The sequence below is a fragment of the Lytechinus pictus genome, chromosome 6 (genome assembly GCF_037042905.1).
Source record: "Lytechinus pictus isolate F3 Inbred chromosome 6, Lp3.0, whole genome shotgun sequence".
Lineage (NCBI taxonomy): Eukaryota > Metazoa > Echinodermata > Echinoidea > Temnopleuroida > Toxopneustidae > Lytechinus > Lytechinus pictus.
The window spans coordinates 9,247,501-9,268,184 of NC_087250.1; the positions used below are offsets into that span (position 1 = coordinate 9,247,501).

At 35.5% G+C, this 20,684-nt stretch overlaps 1 protein-coding gene across 3 annotated transcripts in view; it reads left to right on the plus strand.

The window, feature by feature from the left end:
* The window catches only part of LOC135154399 (uncharacterized), a 25,405-nt gene extending 5,955 nt beyond the window's left edge, over positions 1-19,450 (plus strand). Inside the window, exons 2-7 of one of the 3 annotated variants that reach the window (XM_064100543.1) lie at positions 3,288-3,400; positions 7,294-7,505; positions 11,355-11,413; positions 12,910-12,967; positions 16,015-16,200; positions 17,748-19,450. In XM_064100543.1, the coding sequence (XP_063956613.1) occupies positions 12,932-12,967; positions 16,015-16,200; positions 17,748-17,861 (336 nt within the window). In that variant the 5' untranslated portion in view covers positions 3,288-3,400; positions 7,294-7,505; positions 11,355-11,413; positions 12,910-12,931 and the 3' untranslated portion in view covers positions 17,862-19,450. The remainder of the gene's footprint in view (positions 1-3,287; positions 3,401-7,293; positions 7,506-11,354; positions 11,414-12,909; positions 12,968-16,014; positions 16,201-17,747) is intronic. The other 2 variants (XM_064100542.1, XM_064100544.1) reach the window with 2 other exon arrangements.
* Positions 19,451-20,684: the final 1,234 nt, after the last annotated feature.

Genomic DNA, 20,684 nt, shown 5'->3' on the forward strand with positions numbered 1-20,684 from the left:
AGCAGCTTTCTCATATTTTTCTATCGTGTAGTAAAAAAAAAATCAAAATGTTTGACATTCTAAAAGATTGTTTTTATTGTATTTTGACTTTACCAAACAGACAAGTTGTTTCGCATCCGCTTCTTAAAGAACTTGAATTTAGTCATCATGAACCATTATTGGACAGTTGCCTGCATATGACGTCACTAATAATAATAGTAAAACAATATTTTATCTTTGATGGATTTTCCTCAAACCTTCAAAAATATATATTTTTTATATATTTTTTCTGGTCGGTTTTTTTTTTTCAGCTTTTCTTCAGGGCGAACTTCCCCTTTAACTACCTGTGGAATTTAGCTCTTTTGTAAACAAAACAATGCCCATTCAAATTGCACCCATTCAACAAATCTTCACCGCGACAGATCGGAATTTGAACTTGAACGATAGGGGTTCGCGGAGGTGTTGGTACAAGATGCGAAAAGTATTAAATGGTGTAAGGTTGCGCTTGAAAGATACAAACGATCAACTTACAAACTAGAACAAAAAATGTGAGTTTTGCCTCCCTTAATGAAACCTGTTAGTGATTCATTAAGGCTGCGAACTAATCATGGACATTTTCCGTTTTAGCGTTTATGGTCGTACCCATTTTACACGCTGCAAGCATTTACTTTAAACAAGGGTATTCATTTTCCTTCATTCATTTAGGTTTTATTTCCACAAATCCGTATCGTTACAAGACTTTGATAAAATAGCCCAATTATGCAGCACAGCTTTTAGCATACATATGATAAATATGAAATAATTAACAAGCATCAATACGTTAGATGAATGAAGTGCGTGAAACGGAAATGGGGAGGAAAAAGAATGCTTGCAGATATTTTAGGTTCCACCTAAAAAAAAAGAAAATGCTATTAGAACTTCCTTTTTAATGCATGTGGTGACGTATCTATTATTAAATTACACAAAAATAAAACACAGAAGGGTGACAAAACACACACAAAAAACCAACGAAAAGCTATTAGTAAAGTGAGCAGCATCCATTTTGTATAGAATCGTTGGCAATTAATTATCAAAATGGAAAATGAAAAAAAAAAAAAAGGATTGGAAATGACACCTTCAAACAGTTTAGGGCCATCATGCAGTTTCAGATATAGTCTAGGTGGATATGATAGTGGATAATGCTGCAATGAAGTTTATTTTGTTTAGTTTGGAGTGACCCCCTAAATTAGCGCTAAATGACAATTGATGACGTAAATTGGATAACAAATTTTTAGTTTCTAGGTAGAATTTGCACCATCGAAAATATCGGAAGACGGTTACACTATGCACTTGTAAATATTGATTGTTGAAATTCGTTATAGGATTCCACTAAATTAATGCAAATAAATATAACAGTTATTATTTGTTTTAATAAAAAAAGTGATATCACAGTCCCCGATCCCACACTCCGTCCACTACTTTGGGGGCGTCGTGGTCTAGTGGTTATGATTCTCGTCTTTCAATCTGAGGGATGTGGGTTCGATCCCCACCCATGGCGTGTTTTCCATCAGCAAGAAATCTGCCCACTTTGCTTTGCACTCAGCCCAGGTGAGGCGAATGGGTACCCGGTAGGAAGAAATTCGTTGAATGCTTGAGCCCCTATAGGCAACGCTGCTAAAGCTGATGTAATAACAGCAGCGCTTTGTTTCCTCGGGGACAAAAAGAAACCCGCTTTATAAATCCAGCTATCATTATCATCAGCTCGGTGTAAAATTTGGCAGAGGTAAAAATGGCAGAGGTAAAATGGCAGAGGTAATAATGGCAGGGGTAAAAATGGCAGAGGTAAAAATGGCAGAGGTAAAAATGGCAGAGGTAAAAATGGTAGAGGTAAAAATTGTCTTAAACCCTCATGCAAGAAAGACAGGTTCTAAGAAAATAAAAATATTGGAAAGGGTCACATTTTTAAAATCATAGATAGATCGTCTGCACCAAATTTATAATCTTTTGGTTAATCTGATTTTTTTATGGACTCTAATTGACGGCCTTCTCATGTCAAATCGCTGTACTAATATTCAAATTTGAGGCACACTCTAGATCGCAATTGTACTTAATGCAGTAAAGGGGAAGTTCAACCTCACATAAAATTCATTGTAGAATAGCAGAAAAAATTAAAATTATATTGGTGAGGGTTTTAGGAAATCCATCAAAGATTAAAAAAAACTTTTATATTTTAATGATGACGTTATTTGCGAGCAGTTTTCCAATATTTGGTGTATTAAAGAAAAAATAATGAAATTTTATTTTCTAGAAAATAAATCAAAATGGTTTATTATTGTATCTTCAGTATAGACAAATCATTTCACTTACGCTCCTGAATTATTTTTTAAAACAATTATGAACCATTTTGTGGTGCATAAAATATCATGGGACAGCTTCCCATATATGATGTACACTTGAACTTCTAATAACTTTCCTGATCTTTGATGGATTCTTCCTCAAAACCTTCACCAATATATTTTCTGCCATTTTATTATTCATTAGGGCGAACTACCTCTTCAAAACAGCCCTGCCAGGGAATGGTACCTATATAAGAAACGCCTATAAATTTGAATCCCTAATTCGCTACACATTTCAAAGTTCATGTGGTAACAGTTACCATATACACTAGTTCGGGAACCTGACATCCACTTGAACTAGCTGCAATGAGATATTGCTCTAAAGACTGAGCAATAATTATATCATTATATTTAATAATACGTATCACATTAATAAGGGGCGTGTCCAGGATTTTCCAAGGGGGGCACATTTTCCTGAAAAATGACACGCAAAAAAGTTTTCCACTTACAACTCAAGGTAATTCATCCATACAAATAATTAGCAAGCAAAAAGCCCTCGCTTTAAAAAGGGGGCACACTTGAGTTAGAACTGCATATTTGCTAAGATTTGAATTGCACCTGTCAGGGGGGGGGGGCACGGGCCGGCTGTGCCCCCTGGATCCGCCAGTGACATCAATATCTACCCATCATGATCTATCATGATGTGGAAATAAAGAAAATTACATTTATTACAGAATGTTCAGTTATTTTTTGGTGTCCAGGTTAAATTATGAAAGTAGTACGAAGTAAACCCGAACTTCTTCGTTTCAGAAGGTAAATAGCTGCACACATTGGTGTTTACATTAAAAAATCGTTGGGTTTGCATGTGAAGCGCTCTTCTGCTTACGAACTTAAGATCGTAAATGCAAATACAAATACGAATGCAATTACGAATTTCATCCATAATTGTTCAGCCGGGAGTATTCTTTGTTATATTTTTATTATCTTTCACAGTTTTCCCTCAACGAGGGGAGTGGAAGGTCATGTTGAAAAGTCACAATACTGGCACATTAGCTGTACATTGACTAGTAGTTACATTCCGAGGACGTCGCATCACTATTACTTCGGTAAGTTATCAATATTTCATACAACCCTTTTCTGGCAGGAACACATTGTCACAGCCTGTTCACATATGTGTACTCTGTGATAATATTATTCACACCGTCCAGACGCTCTAATTCAACAGTGTGGATATGTTTGGATACTGTGGACACCTCGGCAGTGTGTGACTGTTCACAAAGTGTGTTCACATGGCCGACCACGTGAATACTATGATTCGCACTGTTGAAATGCTCAAAGTTATCAGTGTGAAGGTGATTTCACATTGTGTTTCACACTATGAACACACTGTGAAATTCTGCGTTCTTTCGATTAGAGGTACGAAGTATTTGTTAACTTTAACATACAATTTGATAATCCTATTCCCTTTGAATGCGTATTTATTTATTGATAATATTTATTTATTCATTTTTTCATTTCGTTTCTGCATGTCATGACAATATACATAGTGTGACCATCATAAAAGTAAATACATAACTTTTTACACACAAAAAAAGATGTATAATTATGATCATTTACATAACTGATTATACCAAGGTTGCAAACATGCAGTGGTTTGACAATATGAGCAGATACTTGAGCCGTTGTCACACCTTTGGATATATAATATACATACATAAATATAAAAAGAAATGTTAAAAAGTAAAAAAGAAACTAGCTAATGATAAAACAAAGATTTATATCGTTTTATTTTGGAATGGATAATTCACATGTTCTAATGAGTATTTGCTATCAATATTTCAGTGGAAGGTTTCAAAGTGAATTTGTTTTTTAATGAAAAAAATATAACTTCGTCGGTTTTTATTATCAGTTTTGAAATAACTATTCTAATAATATACAAATTACAATAAAAATGATGGGGACATCGATAGAAATGATAAAACGAAAATAATATGATTATTATTGTTATATATTATGATGACGAGAGTACTTTTTTGTCTCACCTGCAAAGCAGAGTGAGACTCAAAAGGCGCCGCTTTTTCGACGGCGGCGGCGTCAACATCAAATATTAACCAAAGGTTAAGTTTTCGAAAGGGCAGCATAACTTCGAAAGTATATGGACCTAGTTCATGAAAATTGAATTATTATTCAAGTATTACTAAACATCATGTATGAGTTTCAGGTCACATGAATAAGGTCAAAGGTCATTTTAAATCAATGAACTTTGACCAAGTTAGTCGTATTTGTTGAAATGCCATCAAAGCTTTAAAAGTTTATAAATCTGATTCTTATAACTTGGACGTACATGTAAGAGTTACAAAGTATATCCAAACATAATGTGCGAGTTTCAGGTCACATGTACAAGGTCAAGGGCCATTTAGGGTCAATGAACTTAGACCATCTTGGGAGAATCAACATCAAAATCTAACCTAAGGTTAAGATTTTGAAATTTCGTCATAACTTCAAAAGTATATGGACCCAGTTCATGAATCTTGGCTATAAGCGTAATCACGTATTACTAGACTTTATACTTGAGTTTCAAGTCACATGACCAAGGTCAAAGGTCATTTAGGGTCAATGAACTTTGACCAAGTTGAGGGTATCTGTTGAATTACAATCATAACTTTGAAAGTTTATGAAGCTGATTCATATAACTTGGACATATAAGATTACCAAGTATTACTGAATATCCTGTGCGAGTTTCAGGTCACATGAACAAGGTCAAAGGTCATTTAAGGTCAATGAACTTTGACCATGTGGTGGTATTTGTTGAATAACAGTCATAACTCTGAAAGTGTATGGATGTATAGTTCATAAAACCTGGACATAAGAGTTAATAAAGTATCACTAAACATCTCGTGTGAGTTTCAGGTCACATGAATAAAGTCAAAGAACTTAGGCCATGCTGGAGGTAATCGTTAAATTGCTGTGATAACTTTCAAAGTTTCTGGATATAGTTTATGAAATGTGGACATAGGAGTAATCAAGTATCACTGACAAGTCTTAGGTGACATTTTCAAGGTCAAATATTATTTAGGGTCAATGAACGTATAGCATTGTATCATTATATAAATGGTGTTTTTTGTGAATAATTACGTTAGAAGAGTAGTTTTCAAAGCTATATGAATCGCGTAATGCAGGTGAGACTGCCAGAGGCGCTCCACTTGTTATAATTTTTTTTTAATTACATCTGAATACATCTAATCATATGAAAGAAAGTATACGCCATTGGCTGTAATTATGTCTTGTGGGCAAAATTTACATTTCCAATGATTACTACAGTTATAAGGGCATATGCTTCATGAACGGTCACCCACACATTTAGTGTACTCAATTTCACGTATTGATTACCGTTTTTTTTTTTTTTTTTTTTTTTTTTTTGCATTTTCAATACCAATACCCTTTTGGGGTGACATGAAGTGAAACTCTATGCCATCACCATTGTCATTATCGGCACGCACAAACAATATATTTTTTTTTGTTTAGAATATCTGAAGTATTGAAATGATGTCAACTTCTGATTTTGTCCCAATATTCCGTTGGCGTGATGAGATGAATAAAAATTACAACGCACGCACAAACAATATATATTTTTTTGTTTTGAATATCTGAAGTATTGAAATGATGTCAACTTCTGATTTTGTCCCAATATTCCGTTGGCGTGATGAGATGAATACACATTACAACGCACGCACAAACAATATATATTTTTTTGTTTTGAATATCTGAAGTATTGAAATGATGTCAACTTCTGATTTTGTCCCAATATTCCGTTGGCGTGATGAGATGAATAACAATTACAACGTCATTGTCATTATCGCCACACACACACACACACCCACACACCCACATCAAGCACACATCAAACGTCGTCAAAAACGGATTGATTTTGTGAATATGATATTGCGCATATTGAAATCGAGCGCTTATTATTTATCTAATTTCTCTGCATTATCTGAATTATTCTGTATGAGAGAGATAACAAGATGGTCAGGTATAGGTAGATCTATTTTCACACCGTAAAACAACCAATAAAAAACACACACACACACATGCAGAATTTGCATTGGGGCCGTGCCCTACAAGGAATATACACAGTAAAAGACATCTAAGCTTAATACATTAATTACATGGAAAATTTAATCATAATGATTAGGTACCAATATTGTAAATACCGAAAACGGTTCAGGTTGATTAAGAGTTACTTTAAAGAACAAGTCCACCCCAACAAAAAGTTGATTTGAATAAAAATATAAAAACAACACTGAAAATTTCATCAAAATCGGATGTAAAATAAGAAAGTTATGACATTTCTATTTTCACAAACAAGTTATATGCACATCTCGGTCGGTATACAAATGAGGGAACTGGTGACATCACTCACTCACTATTTATTTTGTATTGTATAACATTAAATATTCTTATCTTCTCATCATTGTGCCGTGAGACAAAATTGTATTTCTTCCTGAACGTGCAGAAGGTGATTTAAGATGGAAGATTGCTAGAAATAAACTAGTGTTACGTGAGCCTCAGAGCACAACAGGTTCTATTCCAGTTGAGAACCAGCCCTTTCGGAAATAGTGAAGGGAGAAGGAGCACTGTAAATACATGCACAACAACAGCACAAGCACCTATTTGCACCAGTGATGCACCATCAGTAGTTGATTTAGATAATATACAATCATCATTTTCTGAATGTGAGGAGGATTCATCAGCAGGAACTCTGTTAAGAGAAATTTCGTCTTCCACACACACTGTTCGGTCTGATGCTACTTCTTCGGCACGTGTTTTTTACAGTAATGTTGACTCATTGTTAAATAAAAGAGATGAACTTCTTATCAGAGTTTCATCAGAAAAGCCAGATATCATAGCCTTGACGGAAATACTCCCTAAGAATGTTCATAGTACCATAGACAATTCTGAATTCTACTTACCTGGCTACAATATGTTTTTGTCTCAGGAACCAAAGCGTGGAGTAATAACTTATGTCAAACATGGATTGTATGCAAAACAAGTTGAGTTTCCTGACATGAACTTTTTGGAGAGTGTATGGTGCTCAATTGTAAATGACTCTGGATCTACACTATTTGGCTGAATACACCGCAGTCCAAATAGCGATTCCAGGAATGATGAGGCGCTGATATCACTTCTGAAGAAAGCAGAGAATTTGAGGTACGATAATCTGGTTATTACATAGACAACAGTCTTGGAAAACACACATTGACTTTATATGTCGTACAATTTCACGCAATATTGGTGTTGTCAACAAAGTTGAGTTTTTTCTTCCAACTTTCTCCCTAAAAATGCTTTATTCAACATTAATTTTACCATATTTAAATTATGGAGCAATTGTTTGGGGAAATACACACTCAACCTACCTTGATAGAATATTATTTTTACAAAAGAAGGCATTGCGTGTTATTTTCAACTTGTCCTGGAGATCTCACACAGATGAGTTGTTTTTTTAACAATAACATTTTTAAAATAAAAACACTGTACCAATATAACTTAGGTCAATCCATGTATCAGTTAAACAATAATATGTTACCATTCATATTTAATTCTTCATTTAACAAAAAAAAAAGTCTTCACAAATATCCCACACGTCAATCAGATGAATTCCATTTACCACTACCCCGGACCATCCTTGCAAAATCAATTTTTACTTTTGAAGGCCCTAGACTCTGGGGAACTATTAATAAAAACATCAAAGAATCACCAAGCAATAATTCTTTCAAATATAAGTTCAAAAAATTTCTCCAAGATAACCATTGAATTTAACTCTTCATCACTCAAACTCTTGTTTTTTTTTGTTTCAAACATGATTATCATGTCACGTACGCTTTTCCATCTCTTTCGTTTTCCTGTTGATCAACGAGGTCCGTCTGTGAGTGCTGGCGCTGGATTCTGGAGACCTTTAATCTCTCTTTTTCTTATTTCCTTTTCTATTTTAATTTCCCCTATTTCCTTTTAATTTAACTGGTTCATGCTCAAGTTGTTATTTTGATTTTTATATGCTATGCAACTACAAGAATATTTATTAGGAGGCTGCACTCTACAAGCTCCGCTTTTTAGCAGCCTCCTCCATTTCCAACCTGATATGTAATAATCTTGAATATAATTTTTGTACAGGAATACTTGAAATATGTTTTGTTATTTATATGTTAAAATGTACAAAATAAAATGTAATTGTTGAAAATGGAAATAAACGAAATGAAAAAAATGAAATTACAGGAGACTTTAATCTACCTACAATTGCTTGGGATTCACTGGATGTTACACGGCCAGATCAACAGTTTGCACAGAGATTTCTTGACACAACTTTAGACTTGTTTCTTTTCCAACTGGTGAATCAGCCTACAAGATTTAGAGACGGCCAGCAGGCAAACATTCTTGACCTGATACTGACACATTCTGAAGATTCGGTGGATAATGTGTCATATAAAGCCGCACTAGGAAAAAGTGACCACATTGTGATTCAGTTCAATTTTAGTCTGGAGTTCAAGCAGCCTATTCACACCCTCGATATGCTTATTTCAGAGGAAGATACAATGATATGAGAAACTTTGTTCAGGACCATCAGATTTTCGACTTTGAAGAGGATCAAGATGTGGAAGACTAATATAACTCGTTTAAGGACATTATTGACAAATTAACCGAGGAGTTTGTACCCAAGTCAACTGCATCTTCAACTACTAAAGCAGAACCATTATGGATGAACTCAGAAGTCAAATCTGCAATCAAGAGGAAGCACAAGGCATGGAATGTTCATCAAAGTCAAAGGTCGGCTCAATCTAGATGTGTTTTTAATCGTATCAGAAATGAGACTACAAGAGTTATCAATCAAGCCAAAAGGAAGTTTGAGTCCAAGTTAATCTCCGAATTGAAGACTAATTCCAAGAGTTTCTGGAAATATGTTCAAAGTAAACTCAAAATAAAGCACGACATCAGTCTTCTTTCAAGACCTGATGGATCTTTGACGTCTGATGATGAGGAGAAGGCAGTACTTTTGAACAATTTTTTTCAGCTCTGTGTTTACGAAGGAGGATTTGTTATGCCAAACCTTTGACATCTATCAACATTGACACTGAAAATGTCCTTAAAGTGTTACAATCACTGGACCAATCCAAATCTCCAGGTCCAGATAGGGTACACATCAAAGTACTCAAGGAACTCGGTGAACATGCCACCCCAACACTCTCAAATGTGTTCAATGCATCTCTAGATGTGGAAGTGGAAGCTAGCAGATGTAGTTCCATTCCACAAGAAGGGAGATAAGACAGCTCCAGGAAATTACCGTCCAGTTTGACAAGTGTGGTGAGCAAAATAATGGAAACCATGGTGAGGGAAGAAATAGTGCAGCATATGGATGAAAATGGTCTGTGGTCAGAGCACCAGCACGGTTTTCGCAAAGGAAGATCTTTTTCATCTCAACTTCCCGAAGTGATTGAAGATTGGAGTAATATTCTGGATAATGGTGGTAATGTGGACTGCATTTACCTCGACTACCAAAAGGCTTTCGACAGTGTTCCGCATGACAGACTGCTGAAGAAACTGCATGCTTATGGTATCAAAGGGAAGATTTTGCATTGGATTAAAGCATTTATATCAAATAGGAGCCAGAGAGTAAATGTCAATGGATCCTTTTCACATCATATACCTGTTACCAGTGGAATTCCTCAATGGAGCGTGCTCGGCCCCGTTCTCTTCATTATTTTTATGAATGATCTCCCCGAGGTTATATCTGGTAACTCATCGACAGTCAAAATGTTTGCAGATGATACTAAACTCTACTCTTCTGTCAACAATTATAATGATGGTGAGATGTTGCAGTGTAGGAAAAGTTCAGACAGGATTTATAAAGTGCAGAAAGATGGTATGATTTCGGACATTGCATCAGTATCATCGGAGAAGGACTTGGGAGTTACTTTCGATGATAAGCTTAAGGTTAATCATCAAGTCGGAAGACTTGTCGCTGCAGCAAATAGGAAACTAGGAATGATCAGACGTACCTTTTCATATTTTGATCAAGAAGGATTTATACTTCTGTATAAGACACTTATAAGGCCTGTCTTAGAATATTCCTCATGTGTATGGCATCCTATCTACAAAAAAGATATTGAAAAGGTGCAACGAAGAGCCACCAAACTTCTGACTTCATTAAGGGACCTCAGCTACCCTGCACGCCTCCAAAGCATGAAACTGCCTACACTTGCCTATAGGAGACACCGATCAGACATGTTGCAGATCTTCAAATTAGTGACTGGTATTGATGACTTTTGTGCAGACCAATTCTTTACACTGTCTAGATCAAAGAGAACACGTGGACACAATTTGAAAATTCAGAAGAATCGGGTTCGTTCAAAGCTGAGACAAGGTGTATTCTCTCAGAGAGTTGTCACACAATGGAACAATCTACAAGATGAAGTTGTGAACAGTCGAACTGTCAACATGTTCAAATCACGTTTGGAAAAGGTGTGGAAAAGGTCCCTAAACATGTACAATCGAGATGAAAATTTTCTTTGTCCATGCTCTACCCATGCCACTCAGCGCCAAATAAGTTTTAGGTACCAACGTTTGGATACAGAGGGGCAAATAAGTTTTGTATAACTTTATGGCTACTTCCAAGGTAAATCCAAGGTAAATTACCATTGTTTAACATTTCATGGGTCAGTCAAGCTGATCCTTACTGTCAAATATGTAAAGAATGAAATATTGTATAATTCAAACAATAAATAAACATAAACATGATCAATAGTAAGGAACATCATCGATTTTTCCATTTGCATGTGACTAAATTGTGCATATGACTATTTGAAGAAAAAAATAAGCGAAACTTTAAAATGTCATAACTTTTTTTATATTTTACATCTGAATTTGATGAAATTTTCAGCATTATGCTCGTCTGATTTTCTCTATTGATTTAAATCAACAATTTAAAGTTTCTGTCTTTTTTTTTTTTACAAATAGTCATATTTGTCTTTGTTTCAATGTTTGAATTATAAATTCAAAACCTGGCAGGTCCCCAACCACAGTGTTCATGAGCTGTCCTGAGTCCATGCAGTTTGCAGTGAAACAAGGTATGAACAGGGAGAAGAAAAAAAGATCTTCGCGTACAGAAGTTCTAAAATACCATTCATACTTATACATAAAGTGGGTGTATCTGTGCCTTCAATATGACGATGTAAAATAATATATTGATGTGAAGTTGTGATTCCACAGGCACGCACCGAGGTGGAAGAAAGCTTTGGTGCGTGCCTGTGGAACCATATGATTCCAAGGTTCAATGCATTTCTAGTATAATGAGAATTGACAGAACTAAATCTCGGGAACAAATCTGCGAGGTAACCTGGGGCTTCGCCCTGCGTAGAATTAAGCATAGTTTTGCACATTCAAAATCGCCATTGTTCTTAAAGTGGTACCCGATTTAATCTTGCACTCAAACACTAATGCAGTAGGTGTATTAAGATCTACCTGTAGGACCAGTCGAGCCATTCGTGGTTTGATAAAAGTGTCCTTTCAGTTTTGGTTACAGTTGTTTCAGGCATTGCAACGTTATTCGAAATGCTGTAAAACTAATGAATTTACCAATAGTTTAGCACCCAAAACTGTCATGTATTTCCGTAATCTAGCAAAAAGTGCAAGAATACAATTAAAGGTATTGTTTAACTTTGTGACCAGCCGATTTAAAAAATTCTCAAACCAAGATGAAACATGTGTACAAGTGCATGTATTAGAACTAATAAACCCTGAAAACAACCATTATTGAGAATGAAAAGCTAAAACTACAAGGCAAACCCCGATTTTGTAAATAGGCGTCTTATAGACGCCTAAATAGTACACATAAGTGTATGGGATGAAATTAAGATGGTGTTTTCGGTCACTTTATATTTAAATTTTTGAAGCACTAAATAATTATTTTCGAACGCAATTTTTTCTGGGCTTCATTTTTGTAACATATCACAGACACAGGTGACAAGTGTGACCTGCTAGCTCAGATTTTTTAAAAGTCAAACCAATGTTAACCAATCACTTTAACTTTTTTTACTGAGTCCACTTCCGTGAAATTGCAAAGTGAACAAATGAAGTCTGAGATATTTGAAAGTCGATTCGACACGCTTTCAATTTTATGTTGTTCAATGACGAGGTTGAGATCGCAATTCCTTAGTGTTTGTTCGGTTCCAAATATCATATTCTGGGATTTTGTTAAATTGAGTACCAAGTGATTGTGCATTAACCAATGATTCACATTATGTAGATCTTCATTCATGACAGATTCAATATCCTGAGTATGTGTACCACTATATATGAGAGCTGCATCATCTGCGTACAATACGATTTCATACTTATTAATAATATTAGTAATATCGTTCACCATAATCGAAAATAAGAGGGGCCCCAAGATAGACCCTTCGGGCACCGCACTACAAACTTCTGCAGTTTCAGATGATGCCCCTATTACAAAAGTTCGTTTAGTTTTGCCTTTCAGATATGCACTTAACCATTGTTTATTAGGCATATAATAATATTTTTAACCTCCGTGGCTTGTTCATTCTCATTATGTTTTATCCTAAAGCGGTAGAATACGATTGGTAGCCATGCAGCCTGTTACAATAGTGGAAAATCACCCTCAGGTGAGTGCTATTATACATGTATTTAATATTAATTACACCCTAAACAACAAATAAAAAATAAGTAAGACATAAAACACGGAATGAATTTTAACATCAATAAGACCCAAATCATAGAATGAATATCAAAATTAATTATACGTAGATCATGTAATAATTTGTAGCATCAATAAAACATAAATCAAGAAATAATATTTAATATCAATAATAAATAGAACATGGAATAAAAGTTAATATTAATAATACAAAAAACTTGGAGTAGTATTTAACGTAATGTTTATAAAAAAACATGTAATGAAATTTGATATACAAAACATGATATAAAGTTTCAAATCGATAATACTAAAAACATGGAATGAAACGTATTATTAATATTACACAAAACAAGCTATGAAATGTGATATCAATAGAACAGAGAATAACATTTATCATATCCTCTTGTGAATATTCATGAGTATTCTAGTCTCTAGATAATGGAGGAGCCGTGGTGTAGTGGTTCTGACTCTCGCCTTGTAAACAGAGAGTTGTGTGTTTGAATCCCACCGCGGTCTGGCGTCATTTGGCAAGGCGTTAATCCACACTTTGCCATGCACTCTCGACCCAGGTGATAAATGGGTACCCGGTAGGATGTGAAAGTCATTGTACATGTAGCTTGTCCAGTACTGTGTGCGCCTCACAGGAATACTCCCCAGGGAGTGGGAATGACTGATTGAATCCGATCACCGGGGTAATTATATATCTGTAAAGCGCTTAGACACGTCGTCCCGATGTATTAAGCGCTATATAAAAAAGCGGATTATTATTATTATAAACGATGGGTCAGTTCGCGATCATGTGACAAAGTATAATTTCAATAGGAAAACGCATCGCTCCAAATAGCTCCGATGTTCAATTTTCGATATCCTTTCATGGGGAGAACTGGGCATGCTTATGCTATTATGTTTTATGACTCAACGTTGAACTGTACATGGTCCCTGACTTCACCGGATCCAGATCCGTACCGTTTATCCGCAGCATAAATAAATTTAAAAAAATACAAACTTTCGCTAAAATAACCGGCAATCTGAGAAGTCTGTGTGGAATTAGGTCTACATTATCATGCAGAAAATATAATTCCATGACGGCCATCCTTACATGATTAGTAAATTGTGAATAAGCATACCTAATAAGGTGAGTCAAGATCCGATACTGTAGAGTTTATAATAAAAACTAGAAATTTAACGTGTCCAAAGAACACAAATGTCCCCGCTTAACGCGATCATAATTTCATACAATATGATTGAACTTAATATCGTGCAGAAGCCAATATGCATATATATAACAAATTTAGACCTTTGAACCAACTCGCATATATGATGAGCTGTGACCTTTGACCTACGGACTCCGAATTCGAATTTAGCCTTTGTTTCGTTGTCATCTATCTTCAAACCCATTTTTTTTTAAATCTGTTGAATATTTCATAAGTTATCATGCGGAATTCAACTCGCATATTTAATGAGCTGTGACCTTTGACCTGCGGACTATGAATTCGAACTTAGACTGTATTTTGGTGTCATCTTCCTACACACCCACACCCACATTTTTTTTTTTTGTGGAATATTTGTTGAGTTATTTCGCGGAAACCAACTCGCATATCTAATGAGCTGTGAAATTTGACCTGCGGACTCCAAATTCAAACTTAGCCTGTATTTTAGGGTCATCTACCTAAACATTCACATTTTAAAAATCCATTGAAAATTGTTTGAGTTATTGCGCGGAAACCCACTCATATATTTAATGAGCTGTGACGTACCTTTGACCTGCGGACTCGGAATTCGAACTTAGCCTGTATTTTGGTGTCATCTATCTACACACCAACAATTTTTGATATCCATTAAATATGTTTCGATCTATTGCGCGGAAACAAAGTGGGGGGGGGCGGACGGACGGACAGGGACAACGCTTAATGCCCCCTCCGGACTTCGTCTGCGGGGCATGGAAACGATAATATAATAATCATTAATAATAACATAACAATTAGTAATCCTCGGCTGGCCTTGCAATCAAAGGTAATATTCGAACAGTCGCACGAATATGACAACACATTGATTTTTGTATATACAACACACGATATGTAGATATAGTCTAGACCATATTATGACACTTAGATTGATTCTTGGCATTTGATTTTTTCTTTAAAAAAGTGCACACCTAGTTACCAATAAAGCATATAGCATTACCATTTATTTGAAAACAGGATAAAAGAGCATTGTAGATTAAATGCCTTGCTCACGGGCCGGGGGTCGAACCCCGGACTTTCCATGTATAGCCAGGCGCCTAATTATACCACTCTGCTACGGCACCTCCACTGCGGACTCCAAATTTGATTTTTATTGTTTGAATTATACAATATTAATTTTTTTGCAGATTTGACAATATGACTGAACCAAAACTTGTTAAACAATATTAATTCCACATGTTCAGGGAGAAATACAATTTTATTTCACATGAAAATGAGGAGAAAATTAAAATATTTCATATTTCGTTTAATAAAATACAAAAGAGATAGTGAGTTGGTGATGCCATCAGTCCCCTCAATTGCATATCCGACCAGGATGTGCATATAACTGTTTTGTAAAATTAGGCACAACTTGAAAATGTCATAACTTTCGATCATATTTTACATCCGAATTTGGTAAAATTTTCAGCGTTATATTTGTTGGATTTTTCTATTTTTATTCAAATTAACTTTATGTTGGGAGTAGATTTGTCCGTTAAGAAAGATACATGCCGGCGTATACCGTATCCACCGGTTGAACCAGATCTGTAGCTACATCTACACCGGCTCTCTTGCTTGAGCGTGCAATAGTCGATGATTGCACGGGTCTAGTACATGTTTCGGCGTGCTACAGCTTATTCCTCTGAATGAAATGTGAAGCGCATTCATCCAATCAAGAATCCATGTGCTGTCTATAATATGATATCAATAATACACCAAGTCACACACCCACACATAAATGCTTGCCTTTTCACTTTTTATTTTCACCTTTATTTTGTGATAATTTTCCCAGCGGGAGGGCTATGCCGAGAACTACAGCCTAGGGGGTGCCACATGTGCCTCTGTGATGCTATTGCTATACGCCATAGGGGTGACGGTGTGTGGAGGTGTTAGATATATCGCAGATGCGACAGGTGCGATTATTTTACCCCCATCTACCATATCATACGATCAGATCTGCGCCTTCGCTCTCGGAGGGGTAAGTTAGTATACCAACCACCCCTTCCCATTTCTCCCCCAATCCTTAGCCAACGGGGGGGGGGGGGGGTACAGGGGGATCTAGCTTTTGCCAATTAAGGGGGGGGCGGAAAAATATTTTCATCCACCTCCCTGAATTGCCGCTAAAAGCAGATTTTTTAAAGGGGTATTCCAAACTGAAGACTGACGTTTTCTTCTTATTCTTCTTCCATCGTGTTCCTCTTCTTTTTCTTCTTATTCGTCTTCTTCTTCTTCTTTCTCCTTCACCTTCTCCCAACCCCCCCCCATTGTTCCCTTAACAGACTTTAATTCCCCAATGTATTCTACTTTTAATTCCTTACAAATATGATTCCAATTGCAATATATACATGTTATTATACGCTTATTCCGACGTTGTCTGAATGAAATGTGAATTTGCTAAACTGAATTCCCTACAATGTATTGTTTACGCTCAAACTTTAGCTGTCTGCTTAAAATTGTATTCCCGAACCAAAATATTGTGTTATATGACACTTTAATATTGTATTCTCATTTTATTATTTCTTACGGTACTTACAATAGTCGTTTGCTCCCTGCAGAAACGTATTTCAATAATATAATATAAGCTAAATGCATTTTATATGATTTTACGTGCAAATTCTTGTGAAATAATAATTTTTAGAGCCCATTTACAAGATGCTGCTAATATACATGTATACTCACGACTTAGAGCAAATGGGTATATCCCAACCTCCCCTGATTATGATAGTTTATCGTTATTATCGGTATCAAATATAATAATATTATTATTGTTATCATCATCATCATCATCGTCGCCCCAATCTTCATCGTGATCAGCATCATCATCATTTTCATCGTTATCACCAATATCATCATCATCGTTACTCTCTTTAGTCACGTTAGTAGAAGTAGTAGTAATGAAAGAAGTAATATTGTTTTTTGTATTATCATATTAATCATTATCATTCAGTTTCAGTTTGGTTTATTTTCATTTCAACTCAAGACAATTTAACAGCAAAAGAAATCATTACAAAGATATAAGTGAATATGCAAGTATATACAGTATGACAATATGACATAGATAAATTAATATTTACAATAGACACGAAACAATATAACCATTTTAATAATGATATTTACAATGAACTAGGTAATCATAATCATAACTGTATACTATTCATGATAAAGAATTTTGCATTTAATTTCTTTTATTTATCTTTATTATCTAAATAAATGTTGAGGAAATGGAGGGATCCACTAAAAAGCAGGGCTTGTTGAGTGTGGATTCCTCATTACCCAGTATTATTAGGCTACTGTTATTATTGTTGTTGTTGATATCTGTATCTTTATCACGATCAACATCAATATCATCATGTATCATTGTTTCTATATCATCAATGTACACATTTCTACCATCAACGACCCTCTCGTTTTTACCGGAAGTACATGCGAGAGGAACCGACATCAAAGTTCCCTAAAAGTTGTCAAGGTCGTAATTTTTTACCGACTCTTTAATTATTAAATCAATGTCTTCCTCGTTCTATCCAGCTTTATCTTTTAACTTCAATCATCGGATTTGGAACAGCGTGTAGGAACATGTGCATGGTAATTATGTTTCTTTTATCTGCTCTTAATTGTTTAGTCGGTCACAAATACCGTTAGGAACCGCTGCGAACGTCGTACGAACGATTCTTAGACCCGATTCGGAAGACATTCTCAAGAATGCTACACGAAACCAGCGTTCGCAGACCGTTCGTAGATTGTTCGTAGGTTCGCCGCTGGGTTAATGGTTCCTTCCAAGATTTTTTTTGCAGTAAACGTTGTACGCTGGCCAGTAGTAATAAAGTCATAACCATGCGAGCTTTTGTAGGTTTGAGAGTCCATATTAATTCCAACACCTTTAACTTTTACAGTGATCGTATAAACGCCTTCAGTTGATGTGTATAGAGGGCTTTTACGGCCTTATCAAAAACTTAGGCTTTACGAATAATCGTTCGGCACTCTTACGATCGACCTCTTGTAAGGTGTTCGCAAAAACTCGTAAGGAGTGGGTGGGTACACAAAAAAGCGACTGTTGAGTAAAATTCTCTCATGAGTATCGTGAGTTTCACGTACGGCAATCTTGTGACAATATCAATCATAACATGGCCGTACGTTTGACGAAAGAATAAGAAAGAATTTGAATAGGAAATGGGAATGCAGGTTATTGCCGTTTCCTCAACTTTTATTAACCCGTTTGAGTTGGCATATTCAATTCAACTTCAATACAACACTGTCATTTATATGAAAATCATGTAAAAACATTTTCAAATATCCGTTCGAATTTTAGCAGTAGCATATTCCAAATTCTATAACATATAAAAGAGTTAGTCCAAATCATTAATGTTTTATTGAGTATGTATCCGACCGAAACAAATTGCCAAAATCACAATATTTTTTTTTTATCTACTCGAATTTTAGTTGGTATGGACATTTTTACTGATCGGACAAATACTTACCAAAACAGTGTTTACTTTGACCAATACTTTTTATGAGTGGAAGGAAATATTTCATGGGGTACTTTAAGAAAAATTGACATAAGATCGTCTTCCTTTGAAATATGGGGAAGGACCTCCCGTGATCCCAGAAAACTTTTTTAAAAATGTCATGGATAATAAATTAATTTGAAATAGAAAGCTTGATAAAGCTGTATATGCTCTAAAGCTTTGTCTTCCTTTCAATCTATACACACCTTTGAGAGTCTTTCTGAGGGAGGATTAATAACTTGTATTCATTTATTTCTTTTCAACCTTTGCCGAGTATTAAAAGACATTACTGTGGCTGACTATACAGATAATGACAAAGCAAATGAATCGTTATAGTTATAATTCCTAACTACATGTATCTACCTTCCCCAAAATTAGAGGTAGCATGCGTGCCGACAAAAGACGTAGAAAAAATAAAAAAATATATATACAAAAAATGAGCACAGCTTCAAAGCCATCAAGGGTTGTCCCTTTTTATGCCTTTGCATTGAATGATCATTCACGCGTACGGCTCAGCAAAACGTTCCTGGATCGAGTCGCCGATTGGTCTACCAGCTAAATATGATTGTTATTCTATTTCATAATATTTAAATCATAATATTTTGATCATTGAATGATTGGTCACACTGCTTTGGAAACAAATAAGGGGTGCTGGTTTGTTAAAACAAGACCAAGAAAAAAGGGTTTCACTTCGATATGACCATGACGACAAAGGAGTCTGTTCAGAAAAAAAAAGACGACAAGAAAAAAAAAATAGATAATAAAGTATTTTCTGTCCCAAAATTAAGAAGATTAGCGTCAAATCTCTACATTTTAGCATACCAACCTATTTTCTAGAGGTACTGCTTGTGGTATACAAAATACCCAACAGCACTCCCACTTCCCAGGCTATGATCATCCAGGTGTTTTTATTTAATATCATATTGGATGCAGCAGTAAAGGTCCAGGGCATGGTCCAGGGTCTCTACTTTTATAGAATCCGAACCAGACCCTCGATTGAACCCAAATTGGTGAGTCCAGGCAAAACACGAATTGTATTGATTTCCATAAGTTACAAAGTCAGTGCCGAACCTGGGAATGCATGCTTATTGTCATTTAAATATTTGAATAGAATGATACAGCCAACATACAAATAAGGACAAAATATGTAACCACAATCGTTCGTGACAATATTAACGTCTAAGCTTTTCCTCGTGGCCCCCAAATCCCTCTTTGTCTCTCCACTTTTCTCACGTTTAGTATTTACCCATTTCATCAGTAAACCTGGTAGTTTTGGATCAAAAGAACCAGTCAGACAGAAAGGAATGTAATTCAAAAAAGAGAAGTATGAAAGGTTCAGTTTCATTTTGCTTCTGATGATTTGAAGGAAAAATATATTTCTTTTTATTTCATTTAAAAAGGCCTCAATGTACAACGCAACCAAATCCGTTAATATCATGTTAGGCCAATAACGAAAATTATGATATGATGAAAAGCATAACCGTGCTATGCACTGAAGGCAACTGAAAAAGGGAGGAAATTATGATGCATTGGGTCAGTTGCATAAAAAGTAGCAATTGCTTTTTCTTGGCTTTTGTTTTACTTTTGATTAATTCCGTAGGCTATGCATGAACATGAGCAAGCATAATGCTTTTGCTACTAAGTTCAAGAAATCGTTAACCGACTGCTAGATTTTCCTTGAGGATTTAGCTATTGCTAAAAATCGTATGCATTAAGCAAACGTTTCGCTTGTGCGTTTAAGCACTTGCTTTTTTTTCAAGCTCGGTCAGAACAGCTTGAGCTTTTGTTTGATCAGGGCGTTCACGTTGTTTTAATCATATTCCCCACTTTTCGCTGTGCAACACAGATGGACTTCACGGCGGTATATTGATTTTGGACTTTAAGGCCCGTCGTAAAACACTATCCTGCAATGTATGTTATGTGACATTTTTCGTTTCGCATCTGCAACGGAAACATTCAA